Consider the following 23,217-nt stretch of genomic DNA (forward strand, 5'->3'; position numbering starts at 1 on the left):
ATGCAGAAGGGATTGGTGCTGGGAGGAATTCGGAGTTCTTGTTTGCTGGCTTCCCTTTTCTCTGTAGAGTGACTTAGTCATTTGCTGGAAATAAGGGGAGAAGTAAAGGGCTTAGAGGTTTGAGAGAATGGAGAATGAATAATGATCAGTGTGGACAATAGGTGAGAAAGATGGGTAAATACTTCAGGATCAGTGGGCAGCATTGGGACGCAAGTGGTTTCCCAGCATTTAAGAGCTAGGTGCAGGCGTGGACAGTGCCAGCAAGTGGCCTCCTGTAGGACAGAACACTTGTCGGTCTCAGGACCCCTTTACATTCTTAATTACTGATAGCTCCAGAGAGCTTTGTTTATGTAGAATGTATTTATTGATAATTACTCTATTAGAAATTAAAACTGGGATATTGAAAATGTATATTTATATTCTCTGTACAAGTACAGTAAAAAATCCATCATGTTAGCGTAAATAATACATTTTTACGAAAACTGTGTTTTCCAAAACAAATGAAATTTAGTGAGAAGAATGGCATGTTTTACGTTTTGCAAATCTCTTTAATCTCTGGTATATAAGAAGACAGTTGAATTCTCCTGTTTCTTTTTTCAACCTGTTGCAATATGTTCTTTTTGTTCAAGTACGTGAAGAAAATTCATCCTGAAACAGAGGTAGTTGGAAAAGGGAGTATTTTAATAGCCTTTTCAGTAATTGTGGACGTTTTTCTTTGATACTACACCAAAACTGGGTAAGTGGTAAGTTTCTTAAAGATTAGCTAAGAGCTTAGATTCTGACACATATCAATAGACTTTTCGTGTACTAAAATCCATTGACCTGTTCTGCTCTAGATATATTCTGATTTATCCTGGTCATAGATCTTTTGCCTGTGCATGATTTTGTGAACTCTTGCCTTTGTTAACATCATGAGTTTTTTCTACTTTGCTGAGTTATGCAGATCTTCTAAATGTTGATGTGTTTCATTAGACAATATTTAAAAAATTACATTTGTTAATGTCACCACTGATTTCATCAGAAAAGCCTTTAAGTATTGGGAAGCCATCCAGTTCACAGTGAGGGATACCACTTTTCTACCCTTCTGATTTTCGCTTGACAGGTGGAATTTTATCATAGGCAACAAATACTATCATTGTTTTCCTTTAGGTGACAGGTTTGCTTTGTTCAGTTTTGAGAAACTGTTTGCCAGGTATGCAGGTCTGAATAATCAACCAGTTTGCTTTTCTTTGAGAGGACTGTCCTACGCCATTATATAGTGGAAGTGCTTCATATATTTCATTTCATTTCGTCATACCAAATATTAAAAGGCCATGTGCTCCAGGGATGAGATTTAGTAAAATTGTACGTTATCAAGATATTCTTAAGAGAAACTGGCTTTTTTATTTTCCTGCAAGTGCATGGTGGTGAAGAATACAATGACCACTGGTACATAAACTTAGCCTTCATTTATGCTAAGGTTCCAGTAGTTTTCGTCACCATTGCTTTTGTACCATCAGTGCAGGTCTGAGCACAGTGAAAAAGGGGTGGGCACATATATCTTAGTATTATTATGAAAATAAATTTTACCTAGTGGAACCTCTGAAAAGGTCTTAGGGACCCCCCAGAAGTCCACATTTTGAGAATTGATGTTCAAAGCGTAAGGTTTTGTTAGGTGTGTTCAATGGAATTGAGAGACGGTAGTAAAAGATACCATAGTTAAAGGTTGGACCATGGTCTCTGGCCTGGAGAGTCCTTTTACTTTCTTCCTATGTATCAGCTCATTCTGAGAGGCCGCCAGTACGTTTGTCAACGCACTTATTTGAAATATGACCAGTACATGCTACATAGTCAAAAGGAACAATTTATGATGCTGAAATGAGTTTTGGGAGTGAAGAACTGTAACTTGAATACGAGATCAGCACAAAGGATTTAAGGACCAGCGTTCTTAATCCTGCTTCTGTTAACCCATGAGGCTCACTGAGTTCTGGGAAAGTCACCTGAACTTTCTAACTCTCAGGTTTCTCACCTCCACAGTGGGATTAGTATTTGCGCCCACATTTCTTAGAGTAGTTTTGATGTTCAGGTGATACCATCAGTTCTGTACGCTGGGTAACATCTTCATCTTTATACCTGTAAAGCTGTGCTTGGGGTACAGCAGAAAAGTCAGTAAATATTTATTGAGTTAATGAATGAACTTAAAAAAACTGTTATGAGCTGTTAGTTTTAAACATACACACCAATAGAGTTGTATAATGAATTCCTGTCTTTCCTCAACACACATAACTCTAGAAAATAAGACCATGTTTTTATAGAATTAAGATCACCACCAACAAAATTAAAATTGGGTCGTTAATACCATCAAATACTCCTCTCGCATTTGAGTATCCCCAATTGAATTAAAATAAATACATATATATGTTTTTACCGTTGGTTTATTCAAATCAAATCCACACAAAGTCCACTCATTACATTTGTTTATTATGACTCTTAGTTTCTTTTCATTGCAAACATTTTCCAGGTCCCCCACTTCTTTTTATGCATCAACTTGTTGGAGAAACTGGGGCTAGTTTTGTAAAATGTGCTCGTGTTTGATTGCTTCCCAGTGGTGTTTTGAGCTTCTTGCTCTATTCCTTACATTTCTAGGAAGCTGGAAGTTAATTGTTTGATTGGATTCCGATTTAGATTTTTAGGGAGAACACTTCTAAGTGGTCTGCTGTGTACTTCCGATGTGTTTCACATAGGACGTACGTGGCATTGATGCCAAACTTGAGCAGTGGGTTCAAGTGCGGCAGCCTTATCTTTCCGTTGTTCATCATCACACTTTCTTGTCATGGTTTTAGCATCCATTGATGATCACTGCCTGAGTGAGTGAGCTTTGGAACTGTGAGGTGCTAACTACATGTGTGGAGGTATTATTGAGGTACTGTTTCGGTTACTACTGGTAAAGTAGGGCAGTATCTTTATTTGAGCTAAGTTATCAATGACATAATATCTAAGAAGCAGATAGTAACAAGCCTACAAATTAGGGACTGTGTTTTTTACATTATAATTGATGTAAAATATTTCATTAGTTGAGGTGTTCAACATAGTGATTTGATAGTTTTATACATTACAAAATGATCAGGGAACTGCATTTTTAACAGGATAATTTTATGCATGGCATGGAAAGAACTAACCGTTTTTTTCCACCTGCCACACTAGATTTAGAGTTTGTCTCTTAACAGCATGTCATATTAAAACAAATACCTTTGAACCATCTTTTTACTAAAGAGACTCTCCAAAACCATTCTGTCTCGATTATTATAAAAACTTGTTTAATACTAATACAGTTGATCATTACAGTAAGATTCCAGATGACAAAAAAGAATTTGGACACACCCTTGGAGCTCTGTTCGTAATGAGATTTAACATGTCAGCTGAAGCTACCATAATTTTGGTTTGGTTGGTTCTGTTAGGAGAAAATAATTAGAGTGTCTCATTTTACGTGGTTCGTAATGAATCCATTTGTAGAAATTGAATTCAGACACTGAGAAACTAAATAAAAACAATGTGAACATTTGGAAAATGTGGGTGGTTTCTTCTTTGTGCTGTTGGATATGTCCGTCAAACTGATGCTGCAAGAGAAATACCTCATGTTTAGAACAGGGGCTGAGCACAGGTGGTGTGTTCAGGAAATCAGTATAATCTCCGTGAACGAAAAAACTTTACAGTTCTTGAAAAACTGGCAAGGTTGTTGACCAAGGGACGTGAAATTTTACCCAAAGACATTAACTTACTTCTTTCTTCAATAGGAAAATAAAAAATATTTCAAGCGTAGTGAACTTGCAAAAAAAGAAGAGGAAGCATATTTTGAAAGATGTGGCTACAAGGTATGAATGCCTGCTTTTATGTTAAATTGATGTTTCTGAGTTTAAATTTATACAGCTGTTGTTAAAGTGTCAAAACGATTGATCTCTGTTCAATTTATTAATGTTATACATTAGCCTATAAATGAGAAGCCATCTGGAGAGGTATGAGTTTTTGTTTTTCTTTCCTTTTTCTTTTTTTTTAATCTTGAATTCAGGAAAATACATGCATGACTTTTGGCTTGGAATGGTTTGGCTTTTTGTGGACAGCATGAAGTGGCTTGAGATCAAAGCTTGATTTTTTTTCTTTTTAATTAAGTCCTGGATCTGATACTGCCTCATTTTCATCACCATCACCACCACTCCTCTCCTCACCTCTCCCAATAAAAGTCCAGTTTTAAAGGATTCAAAAGATTTTATTCATTCAACAACAGTGGCATTAGCAGTGGTATTTTCCCTGCTTTCTCCTGAATATTTTAAGCCATTGTTTTTACGTTTGCAATGTTAATAATCCCTTTTGGCCCTAAGTACCTGTGCCTGAGATACAGTGTCATTTTGTGTAATAAGGTATCACATTTCAAACACTGCTTAGTCTATTGGATAGAAAATGTGATCTTGAAATATTTGTTAGAAATAAATGAGTTATCTGGAAGACTTTGTATACTTTAGAAGAATGACTAAAATTATCTTTGAGATTACCAGTTAATAATGTATTGGGGTTTTTATTGGGAGGGGTTAAAGGTAACGAGGTGAAGTTGTGTTTAAATTATTTTAGAAGAAGGCTAAATCTAGTTGAATAATTTTTTAAACAAAGTTCAGAGGTTCTATTGAAATAATTTTGACAAATCATAAATTTGAAATCGACTTTTTGCTTGTGAAACATCAATATAAAATAATACTCTTGTGCACGTAATGGAGAAAGTTCTGGAAATTAATTTTATCTGGCAGAGCATTTCTAGAAAGAAGCATGAGGAATGCAAATGGTATGTATATGCGTTTGCTTTCTTTTGGTACTTTTGGGAGAGGGCAAGTGTTGAAAATGTATTTCTGATAGGTTTCTAAAATATGAAAGTTTATATTTTGATATTTTCCATAGGTACATTGATTTCATTTGCTTCTAGTTTAGGAAATTAAGATACGTTTTATGTAAATAACCATCGAATAGATAGATATTCAGAAAGAAGAATTCTCATCTTTTGTTTGCCCAGCATTATCTAAACTCACACTTGAACTAGAATAAGAATCACTTAACCATGCGTTTTAGTCTGCTGACTTGTTGCTTTCCCAGATCCCTGAATTTGATTGTTTTCAACTTTTTGATAAGGTAGGAAAATAATTTAAACAGTGACGATTTTGCTTTGTTTAGATTGCTTCCGTGATAATGGCAGTACTTTCTTGCTTATATAGAGGAAAGCAGTGAAGCAAAATCATTACTGTAAAGGTGCTGCTTGTAACCTTGAGTCCAGCTGACAGAATGTGTTAGATCTTTTCCTTAAAGTTATTCACTGCCATTCTATAATTGAAAATGCTTTTTATCCTGAGATTTTGGGAGCAATATCTGTTTTTATGCTTAAAAAGAAAGCACAGGGTTTTCGATATAAAGCCTTTTAATATTTCCTTCTTGGTAGTAATGAAAATACAGCATGTGTTGCTTTTATTCTTTTATAAAAACCAGTTACCGTTTTTTTTAAAGGCTTGATGCTAATTTGGTCTGTGAAAATATGAAAGTTTAGTTTTTTTACCTAAATTTTCTGTTACCACTGTTAACACCGATTAACAAAATCTTTAATCTATAGAATCATAAATTATATCATATTAACCATATAGCCTTTCTTAACTGAATGTGAGTTTTTCCTTAATGTTGATCTTTTTTGTTTTTTGATCTTCTTTTGGCATCTTAGATTTGTCTTATGGTTCAGATGGAAAACCATGTTTCAGTATCTTTTTTACAGACCACACAGTGGGGCTTATAAATTGCTGAACTCAATTTTCGTAAACTGTGACTTGGGCAGCAGACTCAAGAAAATATATAAAGAAATTTTTTTCTCTGCAGGTTCATATGAGCAAGAATGTCCACTCTGTTCTTTCTGTACTATGAGTAGAGAGGTGCTGGTTTTCATTATTTTCCCACAAGATTCACAGCTCAGTTTGTGGGCAAGTTCTGTGTAGCATCGGAAAGTTTTCTGCATGTCCAGCAGTGAGTCCTGTGCACTTGGAAAAACACCTTTCAAATATCAGGAGAGGAAAATCAGGAGAGGAAAGAGCTGGAGCTTGAGGCTTCACAGGTTTTTGTTAGAGAGCAGTTCCTTTCTTTGGTCTTCATTTTAAACCCAGAGCAAGGATCAAATAACCCTGTAAGATGATTTTCTCAAAGAGGAGAAGCAAGCTGATTGTTTCTAAGAAGAAAGTAAAAATCATGGAGTCTAGGGAGAAAATGAGTCTAAATTTCAGCCTTTTAAAGTTTTTGATTGTGGAAACCATTATACTTCTGTAGCAAGAATGCTGTCTCCTGGGTGCATGGTCTCTGCTTGGGTGTCCCTGAGCTCTCACAAGCATGTACATCGATTATGAGCTCTTTGCTCAGAGGAACATTTAGAAAACCTTCAATATTTAAAACATGTTTAATTTCGGTGAATACCTAATGTATAGAATGATAAATGTTAAACCATGTTATATTTTAAAAGGAGAATTTCGTTTCTTTTGGCTATTAATGTAGATACAGCCAAAAGAGGAGGACGAGAAACCATTAACTTCATCGAATCCAGTATTAGAACTTGAACTGGCAGAAGAAAAATTACCCATGACTCTTTCTAGGCAAGAGGTAAGTTTTTATATGAATGTTTTGTGGGAAAAAAACTCCACAGCATTTGCATTTAGTTCTTTCCAATAACTTTTGTCATTATCTCCCGTATAAAATGACTTAACTGGCCAGCTGCACAGTATTCTAGTTCAATTTTCTTTATGAGGTTCTAAATTAATCTCTGCTTTTCTAGGTACTGTTGTCTAATATCTTATGTCTTAAGTTGTTTTTAAAGAATGTATCATTCTGAACTTTAAAAACTAAACACATTCTAAGTATAATTAAATGCATATATTCTAAATAATTATACTTGATAAGTTGTCTAAATTATTTAAAATAATATAAATTATGTATTAAAAGAAAGAAAGTTAGTGTTTTGTAACTTCCTCTTAATACATCTAAGTCAAAATACAGAGATGATCCAAGATACAGTATGATCCTTCATGACTGCATAATTTCCCATAATATTTTAAAAACTACTTTATTATTTTTAAAATCAATTCTGTGCTAATGGTCATTTAGGTTGCCTCAGCATTTCCCTATTTTAGATCATACTAAGATGAACACCCTCATACAGATGTCATTGCATGTGTAATAATATATGATTACTTTGCTTTGGAAAACTTTCTAGAAACATGATTTCTGGAGTCTGTTCTAAGGACTAAAGACTATATACATGCCTAAGGCTTTGGATACATATTACCAGAGAGCCCTGCAGACTTGTTATAGCAGTTCATACTCTCAGCTATAGTATTTGCCTGGTCAATATCAACTATTATTTTCCTTCAGCAATAACACCAACAACAAAATTTTAAAGATATTCCTGTGAAAAAAGAATTCAGACTGTACACAAGGTACACAACGAAATTAACTTTGAGCAAAAGGAAACTCTCAGAGAAAAGGAGGGCTGACTCCAGAAGCTGTGTGTGAAAATTAGATGAAGGACTTTTGAATACTTGGCCTGAAACGAAGAATATTTGAGATTTTTAAAAAGATCCATTGACCACAGTTCTAATTTTGAAAAAGCACTGAATATTCTCTGTCGTTTCATAAAGAAGAACTGAGATAATTGAGAGAGGTAGCTTTTCATTTATTTTGAGAAGCATAACATATCTGTCCAAAAATGGGATGGGCTGTTTCATGAAGAGGTGTGATTTTTGTCATTTGTCAGACAGGGACCAGACGAAGGTGTTTTTGAGGTCATTTCTGCATGGATTGGAGATAGCACTAGACGACCTCTTAAGTTTTTTTAATACCGAGTTTCATTTAATCCAGTGGGAGCCCAGTGGTTTCTAAGTGTGATACTATTTATGTTCCCAGATAAAGTTCTTGGTATTTTTAAAATTATAACTTATTTTCTTAATTATAATTCTTGTTTGTCCTTTTTATGAAATACCACATGTATACAAAGAGTGTGTAAAACATGTGCGACATAGTGGATAATTACAAAACACACACTTGTATAACGATGGCCGAAGTCAAGGAGGAGTATTATCAGGCCCTCAAAAGCCCTGCACGTCCCCCTCCCTCCAGTTGTAACTCACTTTCTCTTCTGAGGGACTAGTTTTTGGTTTTAATGTAGTACTGCAGTGCCGACTCATGGCTATCTATGGTCATTGACTTATCTCTGACTCCAGGCTTGGTTTTATTTTATTTTTTTCTCTTTATAAATGTTATCACTCGCTCCCATCGTAATGTTTTTCTTATGTATTCTACTACACAGATTGGTCCTTTCTGAAACACTCGCCAAATGACCTAAACCATTAGGGTTATTTAAGGTGTGACAATAATTCAGTATATCTGTTAGTGGAAACGAAAGAAAAAAAATATAACTTACTTTCCGCATCTACTTTTCACTTACCAAAATAAGTGTTTGGTCTCCTAAAATAGGAATTACTATTACTAATGACACAGGGAATTACTATTGTTGTTTGATATATTTTTTAAAATAGGTTATCAGGAGATTAAGAGAAAGAGGAGAACCAATCAGACTCTTTGGAGAAACTGATTATGATGCTTTTCAACGTTTAAGAAAAATAGAGATCCTCACACCAGAAGTTAACAAGGTAAGAAGTCAGAACAAAGGTAGAAGAATGCCGTTGTACCATATAAATGAGAATAGTACGGACTTCGACAGAGTTCAACCGATTGCATTACTGTAGAGAAAAAAGTAAAAATAAAGTCGCCAGGTTACTGCTGCTGAATGTAAGTTTTCTTTTTTTTTTAAATTTTATGTGTGCGTGAGTTTATTTTTTTTACTTATTATTTTTCAGTATTTATTTATTTGTTTTTGGCCTCATCAGGTCTTACTTGTGGCACTCGAGATCTAGTTGTGGTGCGCGGGCTTAGTCGCCCCACGGCATGTGGGAATCTTAGTTCCCCTGCCAGGGATCAAACCTGTGTCCCCTGCATTGGAAGGCGGATTCTTAACCCCTGGACCACCAGGGAAGTCCCAGGTTTTCTTTAATTTTCTTTTAAAAAGCACACATCTTGGGCATGCAGTTTAGTGCATTTTGACAAATACATGCAAGTGTGTGGCCACTACCCTTATGAAGATATAGAGTATTTTCATCACACACACATGGAAGTTCCCCAGCACTCCTCCTTGGCCAGTCCCCGGGTTCTTCTTCCTCTACTCCTGGGCAGCCACCTTGTTAAATTCTATCCCCACCAGTGAATTTAGAGGATGTGTGTCTGGCGTCTTTTGCTCAGTGTGATATTTTGTAGATTCGTCCATGTTATTGTGGATGTTGGTAGTTTGTTCCTTTACATTGCTGATGATATTCAGCTGTATGAATATATCAGAATATGTTTCTAGCTTTGGGCTGCTATGAATAAAACTGCTGTGAACATTCTTACACAGATCTTTTTTGGATCTGTGTTATTCCTCTTGGGTAAATATGTTTTTCTCTCTCTGGTAAATACTTAGAAGTGGAATTGCTGTATAGTAAGAGTAAATGTGTGTGCAGCTTTCTAGGAAATGCCAGATATTTCCAGTGTCTCATCAGCGTTTGTTACTGTTAGTCTTTTAAAGTTTAACCATTCTCTTGTATTGTGGTAGTATCTCATTGTGGTTCTATTCACAGTTCCCTGATAACTAAAGATTATGAGCATCTTTTCATAGACTTATTGGCCATATCTTTCTCTATGCAGTGTGTCTTTTGTTCATGTTTCAGTTGGGTTGTTTGTCTTTTTATTTTTGAGTTATAGGCGTTCTTTATGTGTATTCTGGAGTCTTTGTCAGATATACAGATTCATGTTTTGTGTCTCTTCTTTCCTAGTCTAGGCCTTACCTGTTCTCTTAATGGTGCCTTTCCATGGGCAGGACTTCCAAATTTTGATGAAGTTCGCTTTATGGTTATTGCTTTTGGTGTTTTGCTTAAGAAATCTTTGCTTACCCTAAGGTCTTAAAGAGATGGTATTTTCTTCTAAAACTTTAATAATTTTAGCTTTACTTTTAGGACTCTAATCTTGTTTTATGGCTCAGCTTATGGTCTGTCTTGGCGAATATTCCATGGACTCTTGAAAAGAGTATGTTTATGCTTTGGATAAATGGCAGTTACAGTGATGGTGTTCAGATCTTCTGTGGCCTTATTAACTTGTTCTTTCAGTGAGAGACAGGTGTGGTTATCTGTGGCTGTGTAACAATCCGCCCCAAAACTTACAGCTTAAAACAATTCATTATTATAAAATCTTTCTCAGTCATCTGTGATGGTAACAAACCACCCCGAAACCTAGTAACCTAAGGTAATTTATCATTCTCCCTCACAGTTCTGTGGTTCGATTGGGCTAAGTAAGCTGGGCAGTTTTTTGCTTGGGGTCTTGCATGTGATACAGTCAGGTGAGGGCTGTGGCTGAGGTCATCTGAAGGCTCCTTGGACTGGCCTTCTAACTTAGAATGCTGCCTTAAAGGTGCAGCTGCTTTGTAGCAGGTGTCAGCATTTCCTGCCTTTTTAAGGCTGAGTAATACTCCATTGTATATATGGACCCCATTTTGTTTATCCATTCACCCTCGATGGACATGTAGGTTGCTTCTACCTTTTGGCTATTGTGAATAATCCTGCTATGGACACAAGTATATAAATATCTGTTTGAGTCCCTGCTTTCACTTCTTTTGCATATATTCCCAGAAGTGGAATTGCTAGATCATACGGTGATTCTGTGTCTAACTTTTTTTTTTTTTTTTTTTTTGCGGTACACGGGCCTCCCACCTCTGTGGCCTCTCCTGCCGCGGAGCACAGGCTCCGGATGCGCAGGCCCAGTGGCCATGGCTTATGGGCCCAGCCGCTCCGCCGCATGTGGGATCGTCCCAGACCAGGGCACAAACCCGTGTCCCCTGCATCGGCAGGCGGACTCTCAACCACTGCGCCACCAGGGAAAACCTAACTTTTTTTTAAAGCATAATGAATTTAAAAATTTTTCTTCATTTATATTATTAATGTGCACATCAATTTGTTTTTCTTTATTTTCAGTCCTATCTGAACTTTCCTAACTTAAATTCTTGGAAAGAGTAAGTGGTTTTGTAATGCTTCATTTCACCGATATTTGTTTCTCTTCTATCTCTTGAGTCATTTTCCTTATCAAAAGATAGTTTAAAATGCTAATGTGAACTATTCAATTTTTGTTACCTGATTTAATTTTTCTACTGCTCATTTCATTACTTGAAAAATCTCCTAGCTTTTAATATTAATTTATTACAACCTGCTGTATTCTAATCTTATTTAAGCCTGTCCCAAATACTAGAGTTTCTTATGTACTTTTTAAAAACTGGGGTATAATTGACATATAACATTAATTTCAGGTGTACAGCATAATGATTTTATATGATCACCACAATAATCTAGTTAATATTCATCACCATACAGAGTTACAACAAAATTTTTTTTTCTTGTGATGAGGACTTTTTTTTTAGAGATCTACTCTCAGTAACTTTGAAATATGCAATACAGTATTATTACCTTTAGTCACTATGCTGTACATTATATCCCTGGGATTTATTTATTTTAGAAATAACTGGAGCAGTCTAAAAGTTCATAAATTTGAACACATTCTGAAGCTCTACATTTTTACTCCCCTCCCTCCACGTTTTATTTTTCTGATACCACATTTTACATCTTTTTGTCTTGTGTAGCCCTTAACTAATTGTTGTAGAGTTGTTTTTACTACTTTTGTCTTTTAATCTTCATACTAGCTTTATGAGTGGTTCACTACTTTTACTATATATTTACCTTTACCAGTGAGATACGTACTTTCATATGTTTTCTTGTTATTAATTAGTGCCGTTTCTTGCCAGCTTAAAGAAGTCTCTTTAACATTTCTTATAAGGCTGGTTTAGTGATGATGAACTCCTTTAGCTTTTGCTTCTCTGGAAACTGTTGCTTCTTCAATTCTGAATGATAACTTTGCTGGGTAGAGTGTTCTTGGAAGTTTGTTCTTTTAGCACTTTGAATATATTGTGCCACTCCCTCCTGGTCTGCAAAGTTTCTGCTGAAAAAAGTCTCCTGATAGTCTTATGGGGGAGCGGGGTTCCCTTGTACAAAACAAGCTGTTTTTCTCTTGCTGCTTTTAAGATGCTCTGCTTCTTTAACTTTTTTTTTTTTAACTGAAGTATAGTTGTTTTACAGTATTGTGTTAATTTCGGGTATAGAGCATAGTGATTCAGGTTTTTGCAGATTATATTCCATTATAGGTTATTACAAGATATTGGGTATAATTCCCTGTGCGATACAGTATATCCTTGTTGCTTATCTATTTTAAATATAATAGTTTGTATCTGTTACTCCCATACCCCTAATTTGTCCCTCTCTCCTTTCCTTCCCCCCTTGGTAACCACAGGTTTGTTTTCGATATCTGTCTGTTTCTGTTTTGCATATACTTTCATTTGTATTATTTTTTAGTTTCCACATATGGGTGATATCATACAGTATTTGTCTTTCTCTGTCTGACTTATTTCACTAAGCATAATACTCTCCAGGTCCATCCATGTTGTTGCAAATGGCAGAATTTCATTCTTTTTTTATGGCTGAGTAATATTCCTGTGTGTGTGTGTGTGTGTGTGTGTGTGTCACATCTTCTTAATCCAGTCACCTGTTGGGCACTTGGGTTGCTTCCATGTCTTGGCTATCATAAATAGTGCTGCTGTGACCATTGGGGTGCATGTATCTTTTCGAATTTAGTATTTTCACTTTTTCTGGGTATATACCCAGGAGTGGGATTGCTGGATCATATGGTAGTTCTATTTTTAGTTTAAGGAACCTGAATACTGTTTTCCATAGTGGCTCTCTCAATTTTCATTCCTACCAACGGTGTATGAGGGTTCCCTTTTCTCCACATCCTCTGCAACTTTTGTTTTGTAGACTTTTCGATGATGGCCATTCTGACAGGTGTGAGGTGATACCTCATTGTGGTTTTGATTTGCATTTCTCTAATAATTAGTGATGTGGAGCATCTTTTCATGTGCCTGTTAGCCATCTGCATGTCTTCTTTGGAGAAATGTCTGTTCAGGTCTTCTGACCATGTTTGGACTGGGTTGTTTTTTGATATTGAGTTGTATGAGCTGTTTGTATATTTTGGATATTAACCCCTTGTGGGTCACATCATTTATAAATATTTTCTCCCATTCAGTAGGTTGTCTTTTTGTGTTGATGGTTTCCTTGCTGTGCAAAAGCTTTCAAGTGTAATCACGTCCCATTTGTTTGGTTTTGCTTTTATTTCTTTTGCCTTAAAGACTGATTAAAGAGAGTATTGCTAAGATTTATGTCAAAGACTGCTCCGCCTGTGTTGTGTTGTAGGAGTTGTCTTTAACTTTGGACGTTATAATGTATCTTGGTGTGGGTATGTTTAACTTTTTCAGATATTGCCGTACCATTTGCCACAGCAGCTGTACCATTTCACATTTCCAGCAGTGCACTAGGGTCTGTTTCTTCATATCCTAGCCAAGTTGTTAGTTTCTGTTTTCTGTTGATAATATTCATCCTAATGGCTGTGAAGTGGCATCTCTCTGTGGTTTGATTTGCATTTCCTTAAGGACTAGTGATGTTGAGCATCTTTTCATTTATGTACTGGCCGTTTGTATGTCATCTGTTGAAGTCCTTTGCCCATTTTAAATCAGGTTGTTTTCTGTTTTTTAGGTAACTCTAAGAGTTTTATAGTTTTAGCTCTTACATTTGGGTCTTTGATCCATTTTGAGTTAATTTTTGAATGTGATATATGCCGAGGGTCTAGCTTTAAGGCTTCCAGTTTTACCAAGTGGTCACAAACTGGAAGTGAATAGAATGTGGAATTTGCTGGTTTGTTAGAAACATAGTGAAATCCTAGGATATCCTAGGATATCCCTGGTTTTATACTGTTGACATTTCCAAATGTTTTGGGAGTTCAAAGTATCAATAGTTGCAGTTGTTAGACATTTTCAGTGAACCAGGAGAATGGGTTGGGGACCAGTGGAGACCTGGTCACTTTCACTAGGGCCTCATTAGAAAATTACAGCATTAACGCCTATTCTTATTTGGATTTGTCACTCATATGTTTTATTTTTCTGACCATCAGATTACCTATTGTGTGTACATTCTTTTAAATTTAAATATGTTCATAAGAATTGACTTTGCATGGACGGTGGTGACAGCTGTATGATAAATTGAAATATTGTTTGAGTTTCTTTGTGGAGAAAAAAGTGGATTATACTCATTATTAGAGAAAAAATCAGAAGTGAAACATCAGTGAAATTTCATACCAGGTGTAACTTTTTACCTTTCCTCAGGGATTGAGGAATGATCTGAAGGCAGCTTTGGATAAGATTGATCAGCAGTACCTGAATGAAATTGTGGGTGGCCAAGAACCTGGAGAGGAAGACACCCAGAATGATTTGAAAGTTCATGAAGAAAACACCACAATTGAAGAGTTAGAGGTGATCCCTCCGCCACCTTCCCTGATTCCCCGTCATGCCTTTCATTCCCTGCGGCAGATGGTTGAGCTCCTCAGACTCTTCAGTGTACAGCGCGCTGGCGTCTTTGGTCACTACAAAGGCCCTTCTTCTGTTTCGTGCCTTGCGTTTATTCACTCGCTTTTTCTTGTTTTCTGTACACATTCGCCTACTTCCTACCTTCAAAAGTATTCGTTCTGATGTGTTTGATGTGTATCCTTTGATTTGTTGATGGTCTTGTAGAACCAGTAGTGTTTGTCGGCATGTGTTTTGGTATACACGTAAATGATATTTTACTGTGAAATTCTTCATTCTGTTCACTTTTTTCCCACTTAGAACTATGTTAAGTTCCATCCTTGATGCCTTAGGTACATCTAAACCTTTGATTTTAACTTAGCATTTCATACACTGTGGCATTCACTGCCTTTTACTTTTTGTTCGCCATAATGACAGACAGTGAGATTGCTCCCAGCTCCCTGTTACCACAGACAGCTTTGTGACAGTCTTGCACATGACCCCTCTGGAGCAGAAGCAGGATTGCTTCTGATATATGTTTAACTTGTCTGAGTACTGCCAAATTGCTCTCTGTAATGGGTTTGCCAGTCTCCACCCTCCACCAGCAGTGTGTGAGTGTCTTGTATCCCTGCATCCCTGCCAACACCTGGCAGTATCTTGCTTTCTTATTTTTGCCAGTGTGTTGAATGTGGAGTGATATATGTAATCTTATTTAAAAGTTGTATTATCTAAATATCTAGCATGAGCAAAAATAATGACTTAGTTTAAAGTTCTTAATGGTTAATAAAACATAGTTATTTTTTCTGTCACCTTTCGTTCCTGGCTCTTAACCCACATTGCATGCTGTGAGTGAGACTGTAGTTAAGGAAGATGTCCTTTTAATTATACCTCGACCCCCTAAATTTTACTGCAATAATTGGTGTGAGCAACCAGTTCTGGACATTTTTTTCTTTTTTCCTTCGTTTCAAACAGCTTTGGAGATAGTCACATACTATACAATTTATCCATTTAATGTGTACAATTCAGTGGTTTTTAGTATATTCACAGGTTGCTACAACCATCATCACAATCCAAGTTTAGAGCATTTTGTTCCCCTAAAAATAAACCTTGTTCATGTTCATTAGCAGTCATTCCCTTTACTCCCTCTTTGAGTCATAAAAGATAACATGCTCTCTAAATTTAAAATGGCCAATTGTCTTTTTTTTTAAATCTATCTAGAAATTCCATCAGGGTTTTAAATCAAAATTGGACCATACGTATATGTAATAAAGAGCCATGTTCAGTCTGGTGTTGCTAATGTATGTATTCCGCTGTTGCTCTTGACTAATGAACAGAAGCACTCTTTTTCTTCAGGCACTGGGAGAGTCTTTAGGAAAAGGTGATGATCATAAAGACATGGACATCATTACCAAATTCCTGAAGGTATGTACTTTTTGGCTAGAAAAGGAGGACATGTTTTCTTTGGTTAAGAACTGGTCTTACTTTCTGTTTTTTGGGGTTTTTTTGGGGGTTTTCATTTTTGAATTGTTTAAGAGTTACAGACTGGAAAGGGAAATCCTCACTAAACATTTCTGCACGTACGGTGTTTATGATATTGCTATGTGCTTGGATATAGAGGTTAAACAAAGAAAATGTATATTTACTTTCTTCATAGCACTTGTAAAGCTGACTTATTAATGTAAATACACCGAAAAGAATCATAGCAGTGGAATGAACAAGAAGTTCTAAGGATTAAAAATTTGTTTTTAAACACTCTGGGAAGGAGTGCAATAAGGAGAAGCTTTTCTGAGAGATGATGACACTAAGGAAGGGAAGGAGGTGGGAAGACGTTGACAGGGAAAAAGGCAAACACTCGAGCAGCCTTTCAGAGACTTGCGATTTAGCTCATTCATCCTTCCCGGAATTCCTCTTTCAGTGGTTTAGGTAGCGTATGTGCAAATCCCAGATTCCTTTTAACATTTATTCACACATTATTTGTGTTCAGAACAAGAGATATAAATGCAAGAAATGCTTTTACTTGTGTTTACAGTTTAAATACAACATAATTAGTCATCAAGATTCTCAATCTGTTGAGGATTTGGCATGGAATTAGCTAGGGCGTGGTGGGATCTAGCATGAACTAGAATTTCCTCTTTGAGTGACAGCCTCTCCCTATGTAGGACATGCATAGGTAACACCGCTAGGGGAGTATGGCTTCCTCAGCCCTCAGTGTTTACCTGCCTCTGGGAAGGATGCTCTTTGTGCATTTAACTCAGGGGGCACCTGGGTAGTTTTCTGGGGCAGGGTGGGGGCTGGTCATAGTTTCTTTTATTTTCGTTCGTTTTTTTCCTTCCTTCTCCTTTGGTCAGGCACTTTAGAGGGAATTTTTAATTGAATTGTGGTCTCTACTGCAAAAGTAGAAAGTCCAAATACTACAACATCATCCCTGGAAGATTGATTAAATATCACAGCACATATGGCATTATGGCTGATGAGTCTAGGTAGGTTGAATTTTATGTAATAGAAATACAAATAAAAGTTTATTTCTGTCAAGCAGTTGCCGGTGAAATTTGATAGCTCTTTCAGGGGAAATGGATCGCATCTGAGCTGGGAGAGGTGTAGAATAGGGAAGTCTGTGACTTGCCAAAGGTACTGCATTAAAACATACGTGACGCAGTAAGCAGAGATAGTTCATTAGTTACATATTGGTTGATGTTTTAATCAGTCAAGGCATTTACTCTAAGGATGAGTGTATACCATTTTGTGCATCAGAGAACTTTTAAGCTTACAGAACCACTGGGTGGCATTGTAGTCTAAATTTACCCTTTTTTCCCACAGTTTCTTCTTGGTGTTTGGGCTAAGGAGCTGAATGCCAGAGAGGATTATGTGAAGCGCAGTGTACAGGGTAAACTCAACAGTGCTACTCAGAAACAGACCGAGTCCTATCTCAGACCCCTTTTCAGAAAGCTACGGAAAAGGGTGAGGTTTCACGAAAAATGCTTTTGTTAACTGATTTTTAAAAAATAGAATATATAAAGTTAGAATAAATGCAGTCTGTAACACTGTAGCTTCCAAAATTTTGTTATGCTTTTTTTTCTTTTCCAGAATCTTCCTGCTGATATTAAAGAATCCATAACAGATATCATTAAATTCATGTTGCAGAGGGAATATGTGAAGGTACATTACCATGCTGTGCATCAGAATTATGTTTATGAGCATACGTAGGTTGTGTACATAATATGTTCATCTCGTGTGGGAGTATTTTAATAGAAGATTTAAGAATAAATGTGAAATGAATTAGTAGTAAAAAAACTTTCATTTTCTAATATATTAGCTTTATTGTTAGGCATGAATAATAAAGTTTAAGACTGCACTGTAATTTTTAGTCATTTTTAAGGAAGGTGTAAAGATTCTTCACAAACTGGATATAGGCAGCCGTTCATTTCATGAATGGGATTGAATTTCAAAGTTTTTAGATTGTTGATTATGGCTTGGAACAAATTTTCCCGTAGAAGCAATGTTACGTAGATTAGTTTCCCAGGCCAGCTATAAAAACCTACTTAATCCATAATATAGCGGAACCATCGTACTAATGATACAGTGGAATTTAACTGCCCTTTATGCTGTTTTCTCTGAGAAAATGTTCCAAGTAAGGCTGCCAGAATTTCTCTCTCCCATTTCAGTACTGCAACAATAGCAAAGCCCAGGAGGGGAGACTTCCCCTGCTGCAGTGTCTTTATTCCTGAGTGGACTCTGGGACCAGGTGGCAGAGGACAGAGCTCTGGGGTCCATGTGCTTCCTGGGTAGAGTTTCGAAAGGAGGTGGAAGGCCATCAGTCCGTGTGGCGAACAAGAAGAGAAGGGCCTCTTGCACCACTAATGGGATTGGAAGTGCACCCCTGCTCGTGGGCCATCAGCCGAGTTTGAGGAGGGAGGCTTCCAGCGGCTGTGCCTCCCAAGAGAGGAGTGGAGGGTTCCGTGCAGCATCTCCAGTGACAGTTCCAGAGCCTCGATGGGGCTCTGCCAGAAAAGTGGGCATGCGTTGCTTATTCCTGTGCTCTGAGTGTCTGTCCTCAGAAGGGACTGTGGGTGATCCTGTGTGACTGGAGATCTCCTTGATGAGAGCCTCATGCTAATGGGCTAAAGTAGTGTTTTTAGTCCCTCTAGATGAGAGCCTGTTGGTTAGTCAGAGAAAGTGTTTCTGCTTTATAGCTATGAGTTTTATTTTTGGATAGTTTCTGTTGCCTGGAGCTTAGCAGGGATGATTGCATTGGGATGGATGGATAAGGTCACCATCAGTGCAGAAGGAACTCACAGCACTTGCCTGCTAGAGGCGATGCCTTCCCTCTTGATACTTTTCTCATTCTCGTATATGAGAAGCTGGTGAAAGTTTATTTTATATAAAGTACAGAAAGAACTAAAACTTAATATTAGGACACTCTTCTTTGGAAATTTGGGGAAACTGAATATTGGAAATTTTATCAGTTAATATCCAGTATTAAACTTTACACACACGAGTATCAGGGATTTAAAAAAATGTGTATATGCTGTTTTAAAATTCAGTATATCAGTCTCATAGTTGTTTGATTTTTAAATGAAGATCTCTTTGAGGCCTGGCTGTGTAAGCCTCTCTGAAACCGTTGGGGTCTTTTAGAGTTTACTTGCTTTCTGTTTTGTCCCCCACCCCAGCCCAGGTAGCCAGGCTTGGTTTAGAAAAAGAGCCATTTTTCTTCATTGCTTTCTCTCTTCTCATTTTGTCGCTTTTAAGGTTCTTGGCAGGTGGGAGGTTTGGGGGGCCAAAGTGAAGTGATCTCATCCTTTAGCTATTTGGCTCGAGGGCCAGTATTTAATCTCTGTTTACACATCTGCTATGGACCCGATGTGATGGTCTCAGCACACAGAGCCCACACTGCTTTCAGAGGTCTGCACTGCTGTGCAGGGAGTAGTTGTAGTTTCAGGTTGGATTATGAAAAACTAGTTAGCCTCTGTCTTCTCTGTGACCACCTAGGGAGAAGACTAGGTCTAACGGAAACTCAGACTAGAGTTTTTGTCAGTGCATCAAATTACCTGCCTGGTAATTCCAGATCTGAAATGTATTAACTTCCAGTGCACCAAGGCTGCAAAGGAATGTTTTGTCTTTTTAATCCCTGGGTTAGCATTGGTTTCCGTTTTTCCACAGACATATGTGGTCCTGGGTAAGCAGTCAGTCACCCCATATTTTAATTTCTTTTGTTTGGATAATGGGAATGATAATATTTTCAACACGCCCAAGAGATGGATGAAAATTTCATCACGAAGGGCTGTGAAATACTAAATGAAAATTTGGACCAGCAGACTATTTCTCCTTTCCTGATCTCTTCTTCAACTCTCTTTTTAGGCTAATGATGCTTATCTTCAGATGGCCATTGGAAATGCCCCTTGGCCCATTGGTGTCACTATGGTTGGCATCCATGCCAGAACCGGTAGGGAAAAGATTTTTTCCAAGCACGTTGCACATGTTTTAAATGATGAGACACAGCGGAAGTATATTCAGGTAAGCAGTTTGGAGGGAAAAGTGCTCTGGAGGTTAACATTCCCCGGTTCTCAAGCTAAGTTTTGAGAGGAGGAGAATTATAGTGATTGGGTATAGCATGATAGGATGCAAGTCCACTCCTTATGTAAATAGTACTTGTATTTAAGACACCTTCCACTGTACTATAAAATAGAAACCTTTTAGGTTTCATATATGATGTAAGACAGGGTGAAATGTTGTGCTTTAATTACCTGAGTAGTGAAATAAAACTATTGCTGTTCGCTTTGGGAGTTTACTAAAGAATGACGAATTTAGAGTATTTTGCAATAATTCACATTTTGTTACTTTCAAGGTAGATTAACATCTAGGCTAAAAAGGTAATAAACGGTAAAAATTTAGCTAGTAAATATTTTTAAATAATTTGTAACAACACTTCGGTACACAGATTTAAAATATTTATAGTTTATTTTCTTAAAGTTATACATGCCTCACATAAACCTGGTTACACTGCTGTTGGGTGAATCTTTTCTTTTTAGTGGGAAAAAACCCTCAACTGTAATCTAGCTTTTGCCAAGGTGTCAAAAACCCCAGGTTGTGTCTGTATAATGACTTTTGCTGGATATTAACTCTAAAGCTTGAAGATGAAACTCTGAAAGTTTACTTAAAGTGTAAGATTCACTTAAAATGCCGAAAGTGCTTTCAGAATTTGTGCCAGACAACAGTCACTATCATGTTCATGGATTATCTTTTTATTTCATTTCAATTCCAAGTGCTAAAGGTTATTTTGTGTCATGCTTTGTACCTTATTCATATATATTAGCATTTTAAAATATGATTTCAACCTGACCCCCTAATGTGAACTGTAGAACTTATAGAGTTCAAATATACTTGTGGAAATTCAAAACATTTCCATTTTCTTTTTTTTGTTTTTTTTTGCGGTATGCGGGCCACACAGGCTCAGCGGCCATGGCTCACGGGCCCAGCTGCTCCGCGGCACGTGGGATCCCCCCAGACTGGGGCACGAACCCGTGTCCCCTGCATCGGCAGGCGGACTCTCAACCACTGCGCCATCAGGGAAGCCCCTCCATTTTCTTAATAACCACCATTGACCATATCGAAGGCAAAAAGCTTTTAGTTGGGGAAAAAAGTGGTTTGGCTTTAACAATAGAAAACAGTTACCAGTGATTAAATTTGCTAATTGTGTTCTGCTATACCATGGCCAAAGCTATAGTGTGTATAAGAGTTCATATAATTAGATAAATTGTCTTAAAGACAGCATCTTCTTTAGACAATGGTATGATTACCATCATTTTATAAACTGAGTTTTCTTTTTAAAAATATGCCTAGTATTTTAAAGACTTCTGGTTCATTTTGGAAGCTATACAGTGACCTATCCTCCCTCCATTGTTCTTCCTTTTTAACTCTTCTCTTCCCCTTAAAATGTTTTTCCCCCCTTTTCCCCAAGATGATTAGAGAAAATTGGCAAACATAGTGTATCTGAACTTTAGGAAGGTGTTTGACCTAAATCCAATAATATTCTTGTGTACAGATGTAAATATGGTCAAATGATCAGGTGGACTCAGCTTGTTGAGTGAGAGAAGCCATGCATACTAAGTAATGGATCCGTGTCTGTTTGGGTGCATGCTAGGGACATGCCATGGGGCACTTAGTGACCTCAGTACTGTCCTGTTCAACAATTTTAATGACCAATTTGGATGACTGTACTGAGAGGTATATGTATCAGATTTACAGACAGTAAGAAACAGAAGGAATAGGGTGTGTGTTCAGGTGGAGAAGAAATTTGCATTCCAGAAGTTCTTGACAGACTGAAGAAAAAAGCAGATTCTAAAAATATAATATTTAGCAATGATGACCATAAAGAAATTTGGAAGTCTAATAACTCAGTTAGACTTCTAACAAGTCAAGTTAGACTTGAGCGTACAGTTTGAGCACTGTATATGAGGAAGAATTAGGGAATTTAAGTACAATAACAGTAGTACAGTATGGCTACTGGAAAGCCTAATGATAGCTTATGCTACATTATTAGATGTAATAATTTAGTATAAGTTCCACAAGGCAAGAGCATAGTTCACTGTCATATCCGCAGAGTCTGGAATAGTACTCATGGTGGGTGCTCAGTAAATATTTGTCGAATGAATGAATACTCCAGAGGACGAGAGGTGCAAGTCTTGCTTTTTTTTCTTTCTAGTCCTTGAGAAAGGAGACTCTTGGTGGGGGTCTGGGTAACTATAGATAATGAGAGAACTTTCCAGTGGAAGAGGGATTAAACTTGTCCCATACAGTTAAGGACCAGGTGAGGTATAGGAATGAAGGCATATTTCTAATCAGTGTAAGGAAAGGATTCTTTCTTTTTTTAATCTTTTTGTTTTGAAACAATGAGAGACTGGTAAGAGGTTGCAAAAATAGTACAAAGAAGCTTTTTTTTTTTTTTTTTTGCAGTACGCGGGCCTCTCACTGTTGGCGGCCTCTCCCGTTGCGGAGCACAGGCTCCGGAGGCACAGGCTCAGTGGCCATGGCTTACGGGCCCAGCCACTCCACGGCATGTGGGATCTTCCCGGACCGGGGCACAAACCCGTGTCCCCTGCATCGGCAGGCGGACTCTCAACCACTGTGCCACCAGTGAAGCCCCAAAGAAGCTTTTTAACAGGCAGAATTGCCCCAAAATAGGAGTAGGGCTGCTTTAGAAGATATGGGGGAGATCCCTACCACTTGATATGTGCAAGCATCCAGTTAACTTGCCCTTTCTGGTCTGTTGATTTCTCTGGTACTTCTCTGCCATTTTCCCTAGAGGCCATCGCTTAAACCTGAGGTTGCAAACTCACATACCCAGGATAGTTGGGTAACAGGTGAGCTGAGTGTTAAGAAGCCTCTGACCCTCGGTCTCTCTTTTCTTTTCCTACTTTTCATGTAGCCACAGATGGAAGTAGTATTTTCATTTTCCTCTCAACTCTGATAAGAACGGTGGACAGTTGATTACCAATGTTGTGTTAGTTCAGCTGTACTCCAGTATAAAATAAAAACTTTAAAAAGTGGATAGCGCAAGCACAGTGTGAAGTGTCAGCTGAGTCTTAGCCTCCAGCGTTACGGGAGTCACTTCAGCTCATTGTTGCCTTGTAGGAGTATGGTTCTAGTGTTGTTCCATCTTC

General features: G+C 37.4%; 1 protein-coding gene across 4 annotated transcripts in view; it reads left to right on the forward strand.

The window, feature by feature from the left end:
* The window catches only part of PRPF18 (pre-mRNA processing factor 18), a 51,101-nt gene that overhangs the window by 10,633 nt on the left and 17,251 nt on the right, over positions 1-23,217 (forward strand). For 2 of the 4 annotated variants that reach the window (XR_014296363.1, XM_082648393.1), the window contains exons 2-10: positions 3,774-3,851; positions 3,966-3,992; positions 6,544-6,648; positions 8,580-8,693; positions 14,384-14,530; positions 15,914-15,982; positions 17,378-17,518; positions 17,645-17,716; positions 19,916-20,071. Coding sequence is in view for 3 of the 4 variants with exons in the window: in XM_082648393.1 (XP_082504519.1) it covers positions 3,774-3,851; positions 3,966-3,992; positions 6,544-6,648; positions 8,580-8,693; positions 14,384-14,530; positions 15,914-15,982; positions 17,378-17,518; positions 17,645-17,716; positions 19,916-20,071 (909 nt within the window). In the remaining variant the exon portion in view is untranslated. Of the gene's footprint in view, positions 1-701; positions 737-3,773; positions 3,852-3,965; positions 3,993-6,543; positions 6,649-8,579; positions 8,694-14,383; positions 14,531-15,913; positions 15,983-17,377; positions 17,519-17,644; positions 17,717-19,915; positions 20,072-23,217 lie in introns of those variants that run through there. The other 2 variants (XM_082648395.1, XM_082648394.1) reach the window with 2 other exon arrangements.

The sequence above is a fragment of the Grampus griseus genome, assembly GCF_964374135.1.
Source record: "Grampus griseus genome assembly, chromosome: 2".
NCBI lineage: Eukaryota > Metazoa > Chordata > Mammalia > Artiodactyla > Delphinidae > Grampus > Grampus griseus.